The sequence below is a fragment of the Onychostoma macrolepis genome, chromosome 18, assembly GCF_012432095.1.
Source record: "Onychostoma macrolepis isolate SWU-2019 chromosome 18, ASM1243209v1, whole genome shotgun sequence".
In the NCBI taxonomy this organism is placed as follows: domain Eukaryota; kingdom Metazoa; phylum Chordata; class Actinopteri; order Cypriniformes; family Cyprinidae; genus Onychostoma; species Onychostoma macrolepis.
In genome coordinates this window covers 25,087,424-25,107,199 of record NC_081172.1, presented here as the reverse complement: position 1 = coordinate 25,107,199, position 19,776 = coordinate 25,087,424, and the positions used below count along the sequence as shown (strand labels likewise).

The following is a 19,776-nucleotide window of genomic DNA, read 5'->3' as shown; positions in this document are numbered from 1 at the left end:
CCATGTAAACAGAGATTTTTGATGACCTTAATCCTGCTAAAGTCATAATCGAAGTAAACAGAAATCGAATTAAGACATGTGGAGTATTCCTATTTTAGTCGCATTATCGAGGTACAGTACAGATATGTAAACACCTTAATCAAACTATTACCGTCATGTACGTTTCGCCACATTTTGCGACAGGATACACACACGGCAGCGGTCAACCATTTGACGGCAAATAAAAGAGCTTCAACACTGCCGTCGTCTGTTTGCACGTACAAATAATTAACTGCACTTGAAGCTTTCATAAAATTAAAATGAAACACCCAAAACTATATATGGCATCATCACAAAGACGAACTATATGTTTATACGTGAAATTCTGGAGGGGGTGTCAGATGGCGTCGCGTGGTGATGTAATGACGCATGCCATTAATCGATCTAAGTACTATAACATGTAAAACGGGAACATGAAAGGATTATTCTAAAAGCAACCCATATAAACACCTTAATCATAATATTGTCTTATTCAGAATAAGGTAAATAATTAGATGACTGATGTCCATGTAAACGTAGTCAATGATTGTCTCCTGGACAACTGTCAGATCAGCAGTCTTCCCCATGATTGTGTAGCCTAGTGACCCAAACTGAGAGACCATTTTGAAGGCTCAGGAAACCTTGCAGTGAAACAGCAGCAAAAATACTTATGTGGCTCAAATAGCCATTTAGATCTTAACTTTGGCCTTCAAGCAAAAAAGCCAAATCATGCAGATTGATCTCAACACCATTTGACCTGCTACATGCTGCAGAGAAGAGGAGAGGAGTCATAGGCTTTTGACATTTCTGTTTTAAGTCACCAGAGGGAGCTGTTTTGAACCTCTCAAAACTAAAGAGGCTTGAAACGTTTGATCTGCTCAATGTATCCCTCTACTGTTTTCTAGGTGGAATTGTTGGAATTGCTGTTTTTACTTCTATCAAGCACAAGTTATCACCATAATGTTATTTTATTTTATTGCTATTATTATTTCTCTCATACTGGCTCTGCACCTTTCTAACCATTTATACTGGCAAAATGTTACCATGTATGCTTAAAGTGATACTTCACCCAAAAATGAAAATTCTGTCAAAATTTCTGTCATGTTGATCCAAACAGACCAGACTTTAGTTAATCTTAAAAATACATATATAAGTATGAGGTAAAAACCAAGTTAACCAAAATACATTCTAAGAACCTTTTGATAATGTTCCCAATAAGTTCAACGTTCAAAATGTCCAGTTCTTTAAATGTTTAAAAACTTTATTTTCTCCTTCAGAAGCGAACATTAAAGACAACATTAAGGGAACGTTCCATTTTAAAAAGGTTGAACATTTCCATTTTATTATTTTGCAAACATTATTTTGAATTTTGAAACAGTTCTACTCTGCCATCATCGAATCCGTCCTGTGTTCATCTATAACTGTTTGGTTTGGCTCAGCTACCAAAACAGACATTAGAAGACTACAACGGACAGTCAGGACTGCTGAGAGGATTATTGGTGCCCCTCTACCCAACCTCCAAGATCTTTATAACTCCAGAGTGAGGAAAAGGGCTAAGAAAGTCACTCTGGACCCCTCACACCCAGCTCACTCTCTCTTTGAACTGTTGCCCTCTGGCCGGCGCTACAGATCACTGAGCACCAGAACAGCCAGGCACAAGAACAGTTTTTTTCCCCCAGGCCATATCCCATCTGAACAACACATAACACACCCCAGTACTGTAAATAACTCATCAAACCATCATCTGTACATTGGACACATGCACATTCACAGTTCTGTCTATGGACATTTTTTCTTTTCTGTATTACTGTATATTTTTATAACTATTGTTTATAATTTATTGTCTATTCTCTTCATTATTAGTGTTTTTATTACCTTAATTATATGTTGTCTGCACTATGTTTGTACTTCTGCACTGGAAGCTCCTAACACCAAGACACATTCCTTGTGTGTGTAAACACACTTGGCAATAAAGCTCTTTCTGATTCTGATTCTGATTCTGGACATGTAGCTTTTGCATGTTTTCTAAATCATCTGAAATTAGTAAGCCAAAAAAAGGTTGAAATTACTAACAGTACCAGAAAAACAGAACACTTTTTATGAGATTCCATAAAGAACTATGCTTTGAAAATGCTTTATAATTTTTATATGAAGAACCTTCATATAAAATTATAAAGAATCTTTTTAATAATCATTTATTTACATTAATATTAGCAATTAGCTTAATGCATTACTACATGATAACTGGCAATGAAAATGAATAAATTCATAAGGAAATAAAACACAAAATACAAACAATAGCAAAATGGGGTCTAAATAGAACCCGTATTACATGTAAAGAACCTTTAAAGAACCATGTTTTTTAGAGTGTAAAAGAATAATCCATGGTTGTGTTTGTCTATATTTCATCCAAGAGTGGATGACAAAATATCAGAATTGGGTTACTTTAAACCAACATTTCATTTCAGGAAACACCCATTCAATTTTCAGGCTTCAAGCAGTTGTGTAAATTTTACAAGCCAGCAGATGGCCCTGTTGTCAATACTCTGAGGTATGTGACATTGCACACTCACATGATGGAGTACTTCATTGTACCATGCCAGGGTGATGCTGTAGCAACATAGTGTTAGGGGTGGGGATCAATCATGGTTAAAGAAAACTTTAAAACATAAAAATAAAAGACAGAAACACATACTTATTGCAAACAGAATTTAATTAAAAGATTAAGATATACAAAGATGGTGCACTCAAATTACTTATGAATGGGAGAATATGCAAAAGAAAAATAGAAAAAGGAAAATGAATAGTCCCGCTTTCTAAATAAAAGAGCCAATCACTTATTGGTAAAGTCATTGCATCACTGCAGCTTCTGTTAGAAGCTCTGGTTGCTATAAAATTTGATGTTTCCTCATTCAAAGAGAGAGGAGCTGTACTTGCATGACTGAAATAGATGTCTGAGAGGCATTTCAAAGTTGGATGACTGGCCTTAAAGGGACTTTGACTTAATTACAGATCTAGGAAATGAACTTGTAAAGGACCAACCAGACTGAATAAACAGTTAGTTATTAGCTATGATGGAATTGATCCAGCTGGTGTAGCGGCACACCTCAACATAAACCCCAGGAAAGCGTGGTTTAGCACAGCCATTGCCAAAGGAAACAACACCTTTCAGTTTCCCGCTGCACACTACAGGGCCACCAGAATCCCCCTGAGAAGAAAATTGGAAAATGAAAAACATTTGCATTTGTATGTAAATTTCAAACACATAAAAAGGAAGAAATCAATGACATACCTGACATGAGTCCTTCCCTCCCCGCATGAATCCAGCACAGAACATGTTTGTAGTTATTAATTTACCATACGCACACTTACACTTCGCCCTTGAGAGGACAGGCAAATCCAAACACTGCAGGACAGAAGCAGAGCCAGCTGGAAAGAGTATATGAGCAGCGTTAAAACTTTTCATCTTCATATCTAATGGTTGCATGCAGAGCCGTTGCAAGCATGGAGCGAGGCCCAGTGTGAGTTAGTTCATGTGAGTGTATCATGTATCTACCTTTTTGTTCATGGAAAGTTTTTGTCTAATGTTTGTCTAATGTTACAACTTGTTTCAGAATTTAGAGAACACCCAAAAGTAAGCTTCCCATAATGTTTGCCAAATTACAAATAAAACAAAAGGGAAAGAAAAAAAAAAAAAAGAAAGAAAAAAAAAAAAATATTTTTAAACATTTTAAAAAGCGAGAACATTCAGAAATAAAATTGTTAAAACTTATTTAGAACATATAATAGAAAATATTTTTGTCAGCTGGAATTCCCTTAATGATTTCCTTAATGTTCAAATAGCCAAGAAAAAAGTTTTCAAGCATTTAAAAACTGACATACTGATTTTATAACTTAAAAAAAAGCAGTGATGAAGAGGTGAAAAGGTTGAAAAACAAAATCAGAATAAACAGAATTTTGCTGACGATTTCAGTAACAAAGAATAAATAATGAATGAGATTTGTAGATAATGTGTGAAAGGCTGGTAACAAGTGGTTATTCTGTTAAGTTGTTCTGTCTGTGTGTATTAAATTTTAAAATTTTGTAACGGAGGGTGATTTTACTCTTCAACAAAAGATTATGAATCATGTTGTGTGATGACTTAAACTAGTTCAAGGTAAGATATAGGCTACAGCTCAACATTTATGACAACTGTTTTACAATAGAAATGTTAAACTGATGTTAAAATGTACGTGCAGCATGAGTGTGCGATAACAATGTCATTTTCACAGTCAGTAGCCATAGACGTTTTCTGCATAATAGGCATTTGATTAAGAGTAAATGTCTATGTGATGTTGAGTTTGACACCGAAGCTCGGAATCTTTTGTCAAAAAGGATACTAACTGAAAAGTTGTATATTAAAATATATACAGAACATTAAAGTATATAAAGAAGATTTTCATTACTCAGCCATCTCACCTCCAGTTCTGCCCCATCCAGAAACCAAGCAGTTCTCCCCTGCAGAGGTGCAGTTGGTTGCCAGAGGGATTGGTTTCACATACTTGTTGAAGGTGGCAGGACTTCTCAGCTTCATCAGCAGGATATCATTGTTATGAGGCCGATTATTGTATCTCGGGTAAGGAATGATCTTCTCTACTCCGATCTGCTGCTCTGTGCTTTCAGCATCACACAATCTGTGCTTTCCCAGGTAGACGAGGAGACGATTGCGTCTGTTTGACAAGCAACTCATAAATGTACAAATACATTTCAAACTAAAATATTCCAATGTAGAGCTGGATCCCAGTATTCAATAGACTAGACTCTTATCTTTATTGTGAACTGAAAGGTACTCGTTAGTGAAAAATGAGATTGATGAAGTAACATGATTAAAAAAGTGAGGTTATATACTCACGAGAATGTGCAGTGAGCAGCAGACACAACCCATCTTTCATTAATCAAAGATCCTCCACATGATATTCTGTTATCGGTAAGGTACGCTTGCCAGGGCTGGGAGTGGGGCTGACATTCATAACCTCCAATGATTTTATCTCCTGAGCTGAAAGCTTTATAAAAATGTATTGTTCTTTTATTAACAGTATGTTAAAAACTATCTATAATACATGTCAGTGTAGGTATAAACCAACAATTGTCAATTGTCAAGTTATTTCAATAGTCCACTAGACATTCTACTAATTATAAGTAACTTTGCAACTAACTCTCATTAGAATATTTGTAGGCTGTTAGTTTAGGGTTAGATTTAGTAGAATAAGTTGACTGCTCGCAAAGATACATATGGTCTGTTGGGGGACCATCAAAATAAAGTGTTAGCAGATGTTAAGCAGACAGTCTACTAATACTAATGACTCCTAGTTACAAAGTTGCTTTTAGTTAGTAGAATGTCTAAAGTGGACTATCAAAATAAAGTGCTACCAGAATAACTGATAAGAGAGATCTACATACCCACAAGCACAACCAGTAGAATGAACACAGCGGTCTTCATTGCAGTTGAGGAGAGGAGAGAGCACATCTGCAAAGTTCAGGAATTGCATTCATGTTTTTAAGCAGTCGATTTAACACTGACATCTACAGAACAACCAATAAGATCACGACTAATGGTTTGGAAACAAAAATAAGCACGTGGGACAACTATTTTTATACACTTTTTACACAGTTTTGCATGGGAATGATAAATGCAAATGTTGACTTAGTATAAATCTTAGACAAAAACAGATGACAAAAATGCCATTTTACAACTTAAACATTTTACTATGTATGTTTACTTGTTTATGGTTTAATAAATACAAGAAAAATCTACAGGGTTCCTACATATTTTCCATTTCATAAATTCTTTTCCAGACTTCTCTGTACATTTTTGTCAGGCTGTATTTCATAGTAAAAAACAAATAATGAAAGGTTAAATTCACAATACTGAATTCACAATTTAAAACGGTTGTTGTCAACCAAATTCAATAGTTAGTTGCACATGAAATTGTCCAGCCATGGCTTCCAAAGGCCAAATTCCCTTTATCATCTATCACAATGAGAAAAAACAAAGAATATAGTTCTGATGTGCAGGTCTTGTAGAAAGAAAGAAGGAAGTCACTCCAGTCTAGAGGAAGTGGTTAGATGTAAGTGAATAAGATATTCTGCCTTCTGGTGAAGGTGGTTGACAAACATGGTCTTGCTGAAGTGTGAGAAGACCAGCTCTCTGTATGCAAGCAGCGTTGTGAAGACAAGCGTTATTTTTGCTTGTTTATATCTACATTTAATACTTTAATGACATAAAGGAAAAACAAATTAAAGAAAAAAAAATAAAAAATGTATTAACAGATTCGGCAAGATCACAGAAATTCATAAACACCAAGATGTAACAAGTACCCTCGACAGGTTGGAGCAGTGGACCAGTTTGTGGAGAGCTTTGGTAATATTTATGAATATTAATACAGATCATTAGATGAAAAACACTGCAGTGTATACTGTATTTATAACTACAGAGTTAACAATATACACCACGGTTTGAAAACAAGACAAAAATAAAATGAACAAAAAATTCAATCCACAAGATATGTGTCAGTCCTCTGTCGTGTGTGTCTTGTGTTCCCGCCCTCTTCTGTCCATATTTGTTTTATTTCCTGTCCTTGTTGAGTGTGATTAGTGTTCAGTTCAGCTGTGTTTCATTATGTCTGTAATTAACCTGTGTATTTAGTTCATACCTGTTCGGTTAGTTTTTGTTTGGTCTACTCGTTACTCCCCGGTGTTCCTGTGTGTCCCAGCCTTGCCTTGTCTTGACCTGTCTGTATTGGATTTTCATTAAAGACTATTATTTTGAGTTATCCTCGTTCCTCCCTGCTGTGTGCACCGTGACAATATGAATGTCTGTTGGTTTCTCTTATGTTTGTAATTCTTCTTTTTAAGAGGTTTAATCTTATTTATTGCACCTACTTATTTGGTTAGCCTTTAAATAATTAGTGTTATTGATATTACTATGCTTTAAATATGTATTAAGCTACTCTGTCTTTTTGATTAACTTTATGTTCCCTTTCAGTCGGTCACTCCGAGTCACGTCGGATGACCGACGAATTGGGATCTCGCCAGAGAGACCAATCCACCTCGAGTGTAACTAAACGAGCCAATGGACATTGGCATGCGATCATTGCATCCAGCTGCCGCTGATCACAGCGTGAGTATAAGAGGCAGCGGGTGCACCGCATTAATTCATCCTTTCGCTTGGGAGCCGAGCGGTAGTGGTGAAGCTACTGCTCTTCCCTTCCAGAGAGTGTTCTGCGAGCGAGCGAGCGAGTGCGGGCGTTACGGCGCAGCAGCGGTGGTCATGTCAGCGGGAGAAAAAGTTCGTCTTTGCTGACAGCCACACTAGGAGTGTGCGGTGGCCAGCTCCCCTGCGTGCTTCAGCACTAAAAGAGCATTTCTCTGAAAGAGCAATTTCTCTAAAAGAGTAACACGGGTGATCGCGTCTTCTTAAAGATGTCTTATCACCCGTTCGTTTCTGGGTGTGGTCGTTTCCTGGCGCCTCAGTACGGTCACGATCGCTGCCTCACGTGTCTGGGCATTCAGCACGCTGATGAAGCTTTCGTGGATGGTTCATGTTCTTCTTGTGGGGACTTGACCATCTCGGAGTTGCATAATAGACTCCACTGTGTCAAACAGAGTCCCTCTGCCTCTGCCGCGATCCAGTGTTCGTTCCCGGGGCGGCGCTGGATCCGGTGGAGTCAGAGGTGATTTGAGGATTACGGTGAGGGCTTCCCCAAGAGGAGTTCCTCACCCCTCAGGCGCTCCGCAGCCGGTGGGGTTGCCGTTGGAGCGGGCTGGGACCTCTGCAGAGCGGGGTTTACCACCTGTTTCCTTCGGTGCTCCCCCTGACGACCAGATGTCGATCGCTGCATCGGAGAGTGAGTCGCCCTCTGGGGATGACGACTCGGCTGCGTTGCCCCCTTCGGGTGTGGTAGCGTTGTCTGAGCCAGAGATGACGGCTATGCTTTCCCGGGCCGCCGAGAATGTCGGGCTCGTGTGAAATCCTCCACCGCGTCCCAATCCTTCGAGGCTGTACGAGTGGTTTCTCGGTGGGGGTCGCGCTGGTTCTCAGCGCCCCCCTCCGGTGCCATTCTTTCCGAAAGTGCATGAGGAGCTTACAAGATCGTGGAAGGCACCTTTTACTGCCCAGCCCGTCCAGGCCCCCGCCAAACCTGGTGGCAAGCGCAAGTGCAAGAGGCCCTGAGACGGGCGACCCAGAGATGGTGGAGACTGCTTGTCGGGAGATGGTGACCGCACCACTCCCTCCCCCGGAGGAGGGCCGGATGGAGAATCTTTTGTTTCGTTTTGTTTTTGTACCCAAAACATCAATAAAAGAGCGGTTTCCTCAATCTCTGGGTCTCAAGAGGAGGAGAGTGGTGAACCGTGCATCACGGGATCACTTCCCTTCTCCTCTCTCGCCAGCAGGCAGCAGTGGATTGCCCAAAGCACCCCTCCTGCCCATTCGTGGAACCAGGTAAGGGCGGTAGCACTCGAGTCCCCGCTTTAAGTCGTCACACGCCAGGCTGTCACAAGCCTCAAGCCGGGTTCCTGTGTTTCCTCCCTCACGAGGAGGAATCAGGTGAGTGTTACACTGCACACCCAGACCCCGCCATCACAGGCCAAGCTGTCACAGGCTCCGGGCCGGGTCCCTGTGTTCCACCTCGCTGCCCCACCGCGGGTATGTCGGTGGCCCGTTGGTCCCGCTGGTCCCGCTGGTCCCGCTGGTACGGTCTCTCGGAGCCTGACTAGCGCTCCCCAGTCCGTCTCGGTGGCTCCTGCGGACCATCAGACTCGGCTACGCGATTCAGTTCGCCCGGCATCCCCCCAAGTTCGGGGGCATCCGGTTCACTTCAGTCAAGGCCATCGATGCCCCTGTCTTGCATGCGGAAATTGCAGTCCTGCTGGCGAAGGACGCGATAGAGCCGGTCCCTCCATCCGATATGAGGTCGGGTTTTTACAGCCCTCACTTCATTGTGCCCAAGAAAAGCGGTGGGTTACGACCGATCTTGGATCTGCGAGTTTTGAACCGTGCACTTCACAAGATGCCGTTCAAGATGTTGACACAGAAACGCATTTTTGGGTGCGTCCGTCCCCTAGATTAGTTTGCAGCAATCGACCTGAAGGACGCGTACTTTCATGTCTCGATTCTCCCGCGACACAGGCCATTCCTGCGATTCGCGTTCAAGGGTCGGGCATACCAGTACAAGGTCCTGCCCTTCGGGCTGTCCCTTTCGCCTCGCGTCTTCACTAAAGTCACAGAGGCAGCCCTTGCTCCCCTGAGAGAACGGGGTGTGCGCATCCTCAACTACCTCGACGACTGGCTCATACTTGCACAGTCTCGAGAGCAGTTGTGCGCACACAGGGACCTGGTGCTCAGGCACCTCAGCCAGTTGGGTCGTCGGGTCAACTGGGAAAAGAGCAAAGTTGTGCCAATGCAGAGGATCTCTTTTCTCGGCATGGAGTTGGATTCGGTCAACCAGACAGCACGCCTCACCCAGGAACGTGCTCAGTCAGTGCTGAACTGCCTCAAGACTTTATCAGGCAGGACGGCGGTCCCACTGAAACTCTTTCAGAGGCTCCTGGGGCATATGGCTGCAGCTGCGGCGATAGTTCCGCTCGGTCTGCTCCATATGAGACCGCTTCAGCACTGGCTCCCCAGTCGGTGGCCGAGGCGGGCGTGGAAACGCGGTACTCACCGGGTTCAGATTACACCAGCCTGCCGCAAAATCTTCAGCCCGTGGACAGATCCCTCGTTCCTTCGGGCAGGAGTGCCCTTGGAGCAGGTATCCAGGCATGCTGTCGTATTCACAGATGCCTCGGCCACCGGCTGGGGAGCCACGTACAACGGGCACGCAGTGTCAGGGGTGTGGACGGGTCCCCAACTGCGTTGGCATATCAATTGCCTCGAGTTGCTGGCAGTACGCCTTGCCTTGAGCCGCCTCAGAGGGCGCCTTCGGGGCAAGGACGTTCTGGTCCGTACGGATGTGATGTTTCATTAACAAATTTCGGGAGGAGCGTGCGCAGATAATTAACACGGCCAATTCTCCATCAGCAATCACACAGCCTATCCTATTAGCCAAGAAGAGATTTCTATAAATAGCCAAGCTATCTTACCTCCGTCCTCTCTACAGTATTGCAGCATCCCTCCTCCACCCCAGCTCCTCACCATCAGCCCGCTCCTACCCCAGCACGGGGAGGGGGGGGGAGCGCTCTGGGTCCGGGCTAAACGCCGAGCTCGGACCCCTCTCCCCATACAGGGGGAGTACCCCGGGCTCGGGAGTAATTACCGAGCTCGGAGCCCTCTCCCCGGACAGCACGCCAAATATGCATAACCCTTACTCTGTTCATTATATGCAAGTGTGAACTCGTGAAAACACTGCGTCCGTTTCGTATATAAACTGGCAAGGCGGTTTACGCTCCCGTCGCATGTCGCAACTTTGGCCCAACAGGACCTGGTTCCCGGAACTCATGCTCCTCGCAACAGCCCCTCCCTGGCCAATTCCTCTGAGGAAGGATCTGCTTTCTCAGAGACGGGGCACGCGTCCAGACTTGTGGAAACTCCATGTGTGGTCCCTGGACGGGACGCGGAGGTTCTAGGTGATCTGCCCCAGGAGGTAGCTCTCACTATCGCTTCAGCACGAGCACCGTCCACAAGACGGGCCTATGCGCTGAAGTGGAACCTGTTCGTCGAATGGTGTTCCTCTCACCGTGAGGACCCCCGGAGATGTTCGATCAGAGCCGTGCTTTCCTTTTTGCAACAAGGGTTGGAGCGTAGGCTGTCCCCCTCCACCCTTAAGGTTTATGTTGCTGCTATTTCCGCTCACCACGACCCCGTAGAGGGGAGGTCAGTGGGGAAGCACGATCTGGTTGTCGGGTTTCTTAGGGGGGCCAGGAGGTTAAACCCTCCTAGGCCTCCCTCCCTACCCTCTTGGGATTTGGCATTGGTGCTAAGAGCCCTACAAACTGCCCCCTTCGAGCCTTTGCAGTCAGTCGAGTTGAAGTTTCTCTCTATGAAAACCCTACTCCTGACTGCGTTGGCCTCGATCAAGAGGACGGGACCTGCAGGCATTTTCGGTCGATGAATCGTGCCTTGAGTTTGGGCGGCTGACTCCAGTGCAACACTGAGGCCCGGCCCGGCTATGTGCCCAAGGTTCCTACCACTCCTTCAGGGACCAGGTAGTGAACCTGCAAGCGCTGCCCCTGGAGGAGGCAGACCCAGCCCTAGCTTTGCTCTGTCCTGTACGCGCACTGCGACAGTATGTGGATAGAACTCAGAGCTTCAGGACCTCAGAACAGCTCTTTGTCTGTTACGGAGGACAGCAGAAGGGGAAGGCTGTCTCCAAGCAGAGGATGGCCCACTGGATAGTGGATGCCATCACCTTGGCCTATGGAGCACAAGGTGTGCCCTGCCCGCTCAGGTTGCGTGCTCACTCCACTAGGGGTGTCGCATCATCCTGGGCGCTGGCTCGTGGTGCCTCGCTAGCAGACATCTGTAGAGCTGCGGGTTGGGCGACTCCTAACACGTTCACTAGGTTTTATAGCCTACGTGTCGAACCGGTTTCCTCCTGTGTTCTCACCTCAAACAGGTAGTGGCACTGAGAGGCCCGGCTCAGAGTCGGCTTGCGGCGTTCTTTCGCCTAATTCTCCAGAGAGTTCCTTAACCAGGCAAACCCTGTCGAGTCCTCCAGCACTCCGGCGTCCGGATGTGGCGGAGCGTCCGGCGCCAGGCCTTTCAGCCAATGAATTCTTGAAATCTGATGTGAGGCTAGTGCCCATATGAGAGACCCTGCCGGGATCCCATATGTGTATTCCACGGTATGCTTATTAGAGCCGTGTTTCCCCTGGCAGACCACGTTCTGCCATCTCTAATGATGCAGCCTGTGCCATCTCAGAGACTTCCATGTGCAATAGGGCCCTACGGGGTTACTTCACATGTCTAAATGCCACTTAACCCCCTCGGGGAGGAGGTGACTCCGCAGTGTGCCTCTTCCAAATGGAAGGGCACGCTTCCCAGTGTTATCCAAGTCCTACTGTCTGGGTTGTCCAAGGAACAACAGTAGTTGACCTTCTCTGTGTAGAGCCCGGTCCTATCGTCTGCCTTAAAGGAAGGATCAGGAGGCCTACACAGGGCACTGGAAGGGGCAGCTCCTGTGGCGTTTTGGTAGGGATCCCAATTCGTCGGTCATCCGACGTGACTCGGAGTGACCGACTGAAAGGGAACGTCTCGGTTACGTATGTAACCCTCGTTCCCTTAAGAAGGGAAGGGAGACGTCACGTCACATCCCGTCGCCACAGTCGCTGTACCACCACTGAGCGGCCGGGTCACCGGCTCGGCTCCTCAGCGAAAGCATGAATTAATGCGGTGCACCCGCTGCCTCTTATACTCACGCTGTGATCAGCGGCAGCTGGATGCAATGATCGCATGCCAATGTCCATTGGCTCGTTTAGTTACACTCGAAGTGGATTGGTCTCTCTGGCAAGATCCCAATTCGTCGGTCATCCGACGTGACGTCGCCGTTCCCTTCTTCAGGGAACGAGGGTTACATACGTAACCGAGACGGTTCTTATTCTATTTTGTCTTTGGTGTAGTGTTTCCTAACACCAATTGTTTACATTGTCTTTGGCAAACTTTGAATAAGCAACACAGAAAAATGAAATAAAATGATTATTATAAATCTTAAATCCACAACTGAAATGTTCATCAATAACAAATACATTAGATTTATATTCAATGACTGGTACTCTTTAGAAAAACCTTTTGATTTCTTTGAATTGATTTACGCACCAAAAAGTGGGTACTTCGGCCAATAGTTCTAGGAACTACAGTAGGTTCCTCTGGTGCAAAAGCCCCTATAGACATTGTGAAAAAGGCCCAGAGGAGGTTGAACTTCCTCAGCTTGCACCACAGGACTGCTGAGAGGATTACTGCTAAACTATATATAAACTTTGGTTATTATTCTTGTTAACCGCAGGTGCCATCAAACTTAAAATACTTTTTATATTATAGACACTTGCAGCTTAATTACACCAAAAGTTTAGGACATACATTTGTGTTATTCAGATAATTTGAAAGCAAATATATATGATGCATTTTTATGATATATCTTTATTAGAAATACAACATAAAACATCAGTGTATTAAGAGAATTATTCATAATAAAGAGAAGGATTATCATATATTTTAATGGTTGTGTATGAGACATTTATTGGTCAATAAAGGGCCACGCCTCAACCAATCACCTAACTTCCTGAAACCTTAATATATCGGACCACCCGATACTGCACTGTTTGTCTCTTTCTCTCAAACCCACCCTTCCTCTCCCTCTCTCATCCATCCAGCTATCCTTATCATCCCTTATTTCTCTTTCAGTCTCCTAATCGCTCATCTAACGATACCCCCACTCTGAGTCTCTCTGGGCCATCAAATCAACCAAACCATCCAGACCCCCGGATCACTTCCCCTCCATCCTCTTCCTGCTCAACCTTAACATTCTATTTAATAAAGCTATTCCTCAGAATTCTTGGTTGTGGTTGGCAAAAGAGAAACTCATGAAGTCTGACACAATACATTTTTCAGTATATGTACTGTATAAAGTTTCTGTTTGAAGTATAAGGATCCGCAAATGCAAAATGTGTGAATTTTGCTTCAAGAGAGCAACCATACATTTGTGTTGTGTTTTACTTTCTTTGTTTTATATTCATTTATTCATTAATTTATTCTTCAATAAGAGACACAAGAGTATGTTAATAGAAAGTCAAGGTTTATGGGATGTTGTTGTGAAGGAGTTTGGTATAACAGTACTTGTTGAAATTGTGCTGGTCAGACAAAGTCTGAGCATTGAGACATACGTAACAAAGACTATTCAATAAACTCTGCTCCTTTTTATCATCACTTCGTCTCCTGCTTCTTCTCTTGACTAGACTTCTTCAGTCTAAAAGACTGTTAATAGAGTTTTGGGTATTTTGGGTACCAAACAAGACTTCCTGTTAACAGGTTTTGGGTATTAGATTACTTTGCTGACGAGTTGTTCTGTTACCAGACAAAACAGATATTTTCTGATGGGATCTGGATCTTAATTGTCTGGCATGGAGGCATGATCTAATATGTTAAAATCAGACAACAAATCTCATCTCATTTCCCTCAATCTGTGTTTGTGGAGGCTGTTTTGTCATCAGTGATAAGGAGTTTAGGGAAATAAAGAAAAATGTAAAAATGTTTGTCACTGTTACACACAAAACACACACACACACCGTAGGCGTAATGGTTTTTCTACTGTACAGACCGTATATTCTATTGCCCTGCACCAACCCTACAGCTAAACCTACCCCTTACATTTTTAGATTTTCAGATAAACATCATTTACTATTTTTAATCAATTTTTTCCCTTTTTCCACCGGCCTGCGGTCCCCACAATGTCAAAAATTTCAGGTTTTACTATCCTTGTGCGGACATTTGGTCCCTACAATGTAGCATAAACAAGTACACACACACACACACACACACACACACGCACGCACAGACACTCACACACACACACACACACACACACACTCTCTCTAAAACACTGTATATTTGCCATTTGGTTTATGAGAACAGAGGAAGTGTATACTTCAAGTTCATTTTAGGAAGTTAACTTTACTTAATTTCAATAATATTTTTCAAATATACTTTATAAAAGAAGTATACTAATGTCAATGCAGGACTGTCAACTTTCATGGATTCAGTGTGAGACTCACGCAACTGACAATTCTCACGCTTTTGCAAAACATATTCTCATGCACGCCCTTATTCTCATGCAGTGTCACATCTGTCTGTATGACTTCTTGTTTTTTTTTATATATATATATTTGGATCACACCTAATGGCAGTTTTAGTTTCTTATTTAAAGACATTTATTAAAAAAAAAAAACATTTTACATCCAAGTTTTTCTTTAGTTTTGCAACTATACTACAACTTAACTAAGGTATTCTGTTAGTTTACTATACAGTAAAAAACGCAGTGTCAGTTTAACACTACTAAAGATCATATATGGTCCCAATCTATCTAGTTTTAAATGTACACCATTCATAGTGTTGAATTTTTAGTGTTAATATAGCACCTTACAGTAGAAAAATTATACTCCGAGAGTAAATTGTTACACTTGCAATTGTTGTTCAAATTTTACTCTATGGGGTATTTAAAGCCCCTGGTGTTGTTTTAATCCTTTAAGTGTTATTAATAAAGTATTCTTTCCAGTGCAAAAAATAAAAAATGCTATTATATGGTGTTAATGTACAAGATTAGACATAAAATCAAGAGTCTTCAGACAGATGTACAAATTCCAACGTTTATTTAACAAATGGTCAAAGTGGCAACTTTAAAGCATATACCAGATGTGTAGAGGTTAATTAGTCAGTCACATTCATTAAGTGTTGCACGGAAACATAAAATAGTTAATAAAACACATAAAATCAAAAATCTAATTTACCTAGACATTTAACAAATATGACAGGTAGATTTGAACAAGATTGCAGCAAGATATTTGTCGACAGTTGCGTAGCATCTGTAAAATTAGCTCTTAATTTAAGATTTTATTTTACCTTTTGAATTTAATTTTGCTTTTAGGGCATCGAGTCTTGAAGACTCGGGCTGATTTGATTGAATTGATATTCATTCGAGATTCATTATTTATACTTTCTCAACGACTCGTCCAGCGAATCATTAAAATCAGCATATCTTAACAATTTTGTTTATCTTAACTTTGTGGCCAACAATCAAAACAAACAAAATAGTAATTTATTAATTTTGGGCAAGGTAGCAAGGGCTCGACAGCTCAAGGCAGTAACTGATCAAATACAAAACACAAACACTGCTCTGTAAAATGAAACATTTATTTTCTATTCTACTAAATTAAAGCATACACACGCACACACAAACATACAAACGTTTCAGAAATTAGGTATTGCGATTTGAAGAAAGTTTAAGGTTCTAATGCTCTTTTCCAAGAGTCCTGTAAATTCAGCCTGAGAAATCACAAACAGAGGACTTTACTATCTTTTCTTAAAGATTAATTCAACCAGTTTCCAGCAGAATTATGGAGAGAGAGTTTGTTACTTGCTCTAAGTTGAGTTGAGCGGTATTCTCCGGTTCCCTTTCCTTCCTGGTCGGGAAATCCTGGGAAAATCCTGCTGGGTCCTTGCGTGACGTCACTCGGGGAACCCCTTTTGCGACTGGTTGGCTTCCTGGTGATGCAAGGGTGATAATGCTTTGAAGTTCTTGAGTGGCTTCAGGCTTTGAAAGTTTCTTTGGTCAGAAGGAATGTTGAAGTCTTGGATGGTCAACCTGATGTTAAGGCTGTAGGCGCTTCGCAGCGCGACCAGTGAGGCGAGACCAAAGTTTTCAAGCAGCAAGTGCAACTTTTCAAGCAGCAAGCGAGCTTTGTGTAACGGAGTTTTAACGAGCTGGATTCTGTCCACCCACTAGAGCAGGGGTCTTCAACTAAAATGGCTTGAGGTCCAGTAATGAACCCTCCCCACCAGCCGAGGTCCGGACAATTGTATATAAAAAACAATTGATGGTTTTTGCCAGGCCAGGGTATCTGCAGGATATTTAAACTTAAATTCAAGACTTTTAAAGACCTTTTTTAAGACCTGCACAAAAAAAAAAAAAAAAGGAAATAAATAAATTAAAAATTAAATGACTAAAAAGCATGATTTACAGTTCAGATGCAGGTTTACACAAAAACAATAAAGTATTATATTAATTAAATAACATATAAATATATTTTACTGCCTTAATTGTTTACATTTTATAACAAATTATCTTCTTGTCGATCCACCAGTTCACATTTACAACTCTGCGTGTTTGCTGCTTAAAAACATGGATTGATTTTCACATTGGCCTTTGACAACAGCAGACGTAAGGGCTGATTGAAAATGGAAAATCATTCTCTTCCAACAGGTGGCGCTTTGGGAATGGCAGTACACAAAGCCCAAAAGACAGACTCCACAAAGCAGCAAAGCAGATGACTTTGAAACATGCAGCACTCATATTTATTCAATGAATAGCCTTTTTAAGTTTAATTGCAAGTCTTGTCTTTCAGTCTCCACATTTAAAAGTATTCATCATTCATACGAGGCTGAAAATTTCAACTTCCTGCATTTGAAATACGCTTTAACACGATACTACACACGGCTATCTATTCACAAGAAAGTTATACGGCAAATATCGAAATAAAGTACACCACGCATAACATAAAACACCAAGCATATATATAAGACATCAAACATGTTATTTGTTGATACACTTGATCTAATAGCAATGGAAATAAATGATTGTCTTTAGAGATCATTTATGTAAGTTAGTGTTTCTTTTGTTGTAAGAGAAAAGTAGAAGACCGAGAGGAGCACGCAGGAGTCATCAGACGATCATGTTACAGATCTCCTGGTTTTTTTATTTATACCTTTATTTAACCAGGAGGTCCCATTGAGATTCAAAATCTCTTTTACAAGAGAGACCTGGCCAAGGTAGCAGCCAAATCACAACAAATGCATACATGACAAACACAAAAATTACATTTTCACAATAAAAGAAATGCAAAAATATTAAAAATAAAAAATATAAAACACAATGAAAACTCTCAAGAAAAACAAGAACATGTCTCCATCACAACACTCTTTACAGTAGTTATAAATTCATTTATGGACATAAGGGTTTCTAACTTTAACTTTTTTTGCAAATTATTCCACCCCCAAGGTGCTAAATAAGAAAAAGCAGTTTTTCCCAATTCAGTTGTAACTCGTGGGACATTAAAAAGCAACCACTTTGAGGAACGTAGCTGATAAGTACCAGAGCAAACAGAGAGGAGGTTACAGAGGTACAGTGGAAGTTTGCCAAGTATAGCTTTATAAATAAAGATATACCAGTGCTGTTGTCTACGAATTTTAAGTGATGTCCAACCAACTAAATCATAAAGAATGCAGTGATGGGTAAGGGACTTTGTATTTGTTATGAATCGTAGTGATGCATGGTAAACTGAATCAACATGACGCAGGATGGAAAATGCAGCATGCATGTACAATACATCTCCATAATCAATTATAGGCAGAAAAGTAACTTCCACAACTTCCAGTTTTGCTGGCCTGAAATAGTCAGTTACTTTAATGGTCCTTTTCCTGTTGAATGTATGGATCCATACATTTTGATTAGATCATGAGGTTCCTCCACGGGTTGCAAGAAAGACTCTCAAAAGATCTTTGTTTTTCCTGATTAAGTTAGTCATTATCATCCCTTCTGAGTGGACGAGAAAAACGCTGACAGGAAATCACTCAGGGTATTGTCATTGCTTGACTCTAATGATTAGTTTAATTTAGTTCTCCAGGCCTATGTTCAATGTCTCACATGGTGGCCTGCTCGAACAACAGAGATCCTACACATCCATGAATGCTGTTCCTTGTTGTCCCATCAGCGAGCAGGTATGGCTGTGTGGTCTCTACAAGGTATTCTTCTTATTAGTGCCTGCAAATCAAAGACAAAAATAACAATTAAGGTCAGCTCTCCAATTGATTTTATTTTTATTAGTTTTTCCATGTACAACACATCTGGCAATATTTTGAGGCAGACAATAGGTAGTGACAGAAATTTACCTTTTTGAAGATGTTTTTCAGATTGATAGGAGGACATTTTTCCAGGTCCCTTGCAGCCTTGTGGTGATGGTGGACCCAAATGAAGTAGGAGACAAATTGATGCAATATCGCTGTCCCATTCTAAATAACAGATATGACAACAGATATGAACACAGAATAAAAATAATGAATGAATATAGATAATCTTATTCTGAAATATATAGTCTAACCTTAAACATCGGTTTCATCCTCCTTTATACAGTTGATTCCGAGGCCAATCGTGTCCTTGAAGTTCTTGGGAAAAGCCAGGAACTTGGCTTTTTGGGAAAATAAATAAATAAATAATGACAATATCTCTCTGAGGAACCATTCTGCTAAGTTGATTGTGTTGTCACACAGCGGCTCTGTTCACACCTGGCATTAGCATGCATCTTGGGTGTCGACGCATATGCCCACATTCTTTTATTATAAAATGTTCAGTCTTTGTCCCGTTTTTCTTCTTTTTTCTTCCCTGGGAACCAGAGGGCTTCGATATTTTAGACATAGGAAATATATATCACAATCAAGTAACTGATGGATGTGGAAGTGCGGCTGCGCAGGAGAAGATTGATCATGCATCGAACCGGAGTGAGTCGGGATAGCAATAAAATAGGCCCTAGTTTGGTGATTCTTAGACTATGGGCACTTTTACGTTCTTTGGTCATATTTTTAAAAAATACATATAATTTTGGACAAATTCCTCTATCTTTGTCAAACTAACAATAAAACCACCTTAAAAACTTTTTACTACCTTTGTATTATGATTTTTTCATACTTTTCAACCTCTTTATAGGTGTCAAAATCACTGTTTTTTCCATGTCGCACACCCAGACTTTTAAACTTCAAGCAAAATAAAGTTTAAAAATATGACTTATCTGGTAACTATTAATGTACCTGAATTAAGCACTAGTAAAATAATTAAAATACATTATAGTATTTAATGTGAGACCACTATCAATATTACTTTTTATACAAAATATAGCTGTCGCACAGTATTGGTGTCATTTCCACCACAACACTGTAGTATCCTTTTAAAAAGTTTGTGTGAAAGATTGTTTAGGTGGTTTCTATGGAAATGTTCAGTGACATCAGAGCACATGTTGGAC

General features: G+C 41.5%; 2 protein-coding genes across 2 annotated transcripts in view; one reads left to right on the top strand and one right to left on the bottom strand.

The window, feature by feature from the left end:
• Positions 1 to 719: 719 nt before the first annotated feature.
• LOC131524101 (trypsin-3-like) lies at positions 720 to 19,689 on the bottom strand. The gene is made up of 6 exons (XM_058750848.1): positions 16,122 to 19,689; positions 5,458 to 5,524; positions 4,910 to 5,060; positions 4,477 to 4,727; positions 3,311 to 3,447; positions 720 to 3,226 (listed from the first exon to the last, which is right to left on the bottom strand). The coding sequence occupies exons 2-6, from the start codon at positions 5,522 to 5,524 to the stop codon at positions 3,077 to 3,079; spliced, it is 756 nt and encodes a 251-aa protein (XP_058606831.1). The 5' UTR covers positions 16,122 to 19,689; the 3' UTR covers positions 720 to 3,076.
• Positions 3,353 to 19,776, top strand: part of LOC131524099 (tripartite motif-containing protein 16-like) — a 30,766-nt gene continuing 14,342 nt past the window's right edge. The window contains exons 1-2 of the mRNA XM_058750845.1: positions 3,353 to 3,553; positions 4,498 to 4,633. Of these exons, the coding sequence (XP_058606828.1) occupies positions 4,610 to 4,633 (24 nt within the window). The 5' untranslated portion in view covers positions 3,353 to 3,553; positions 4,498 to 4,609. The remainder of the gene's footprint in view (positions 3,554 to 4,497; positions 4,634 to 19,776) is intronic.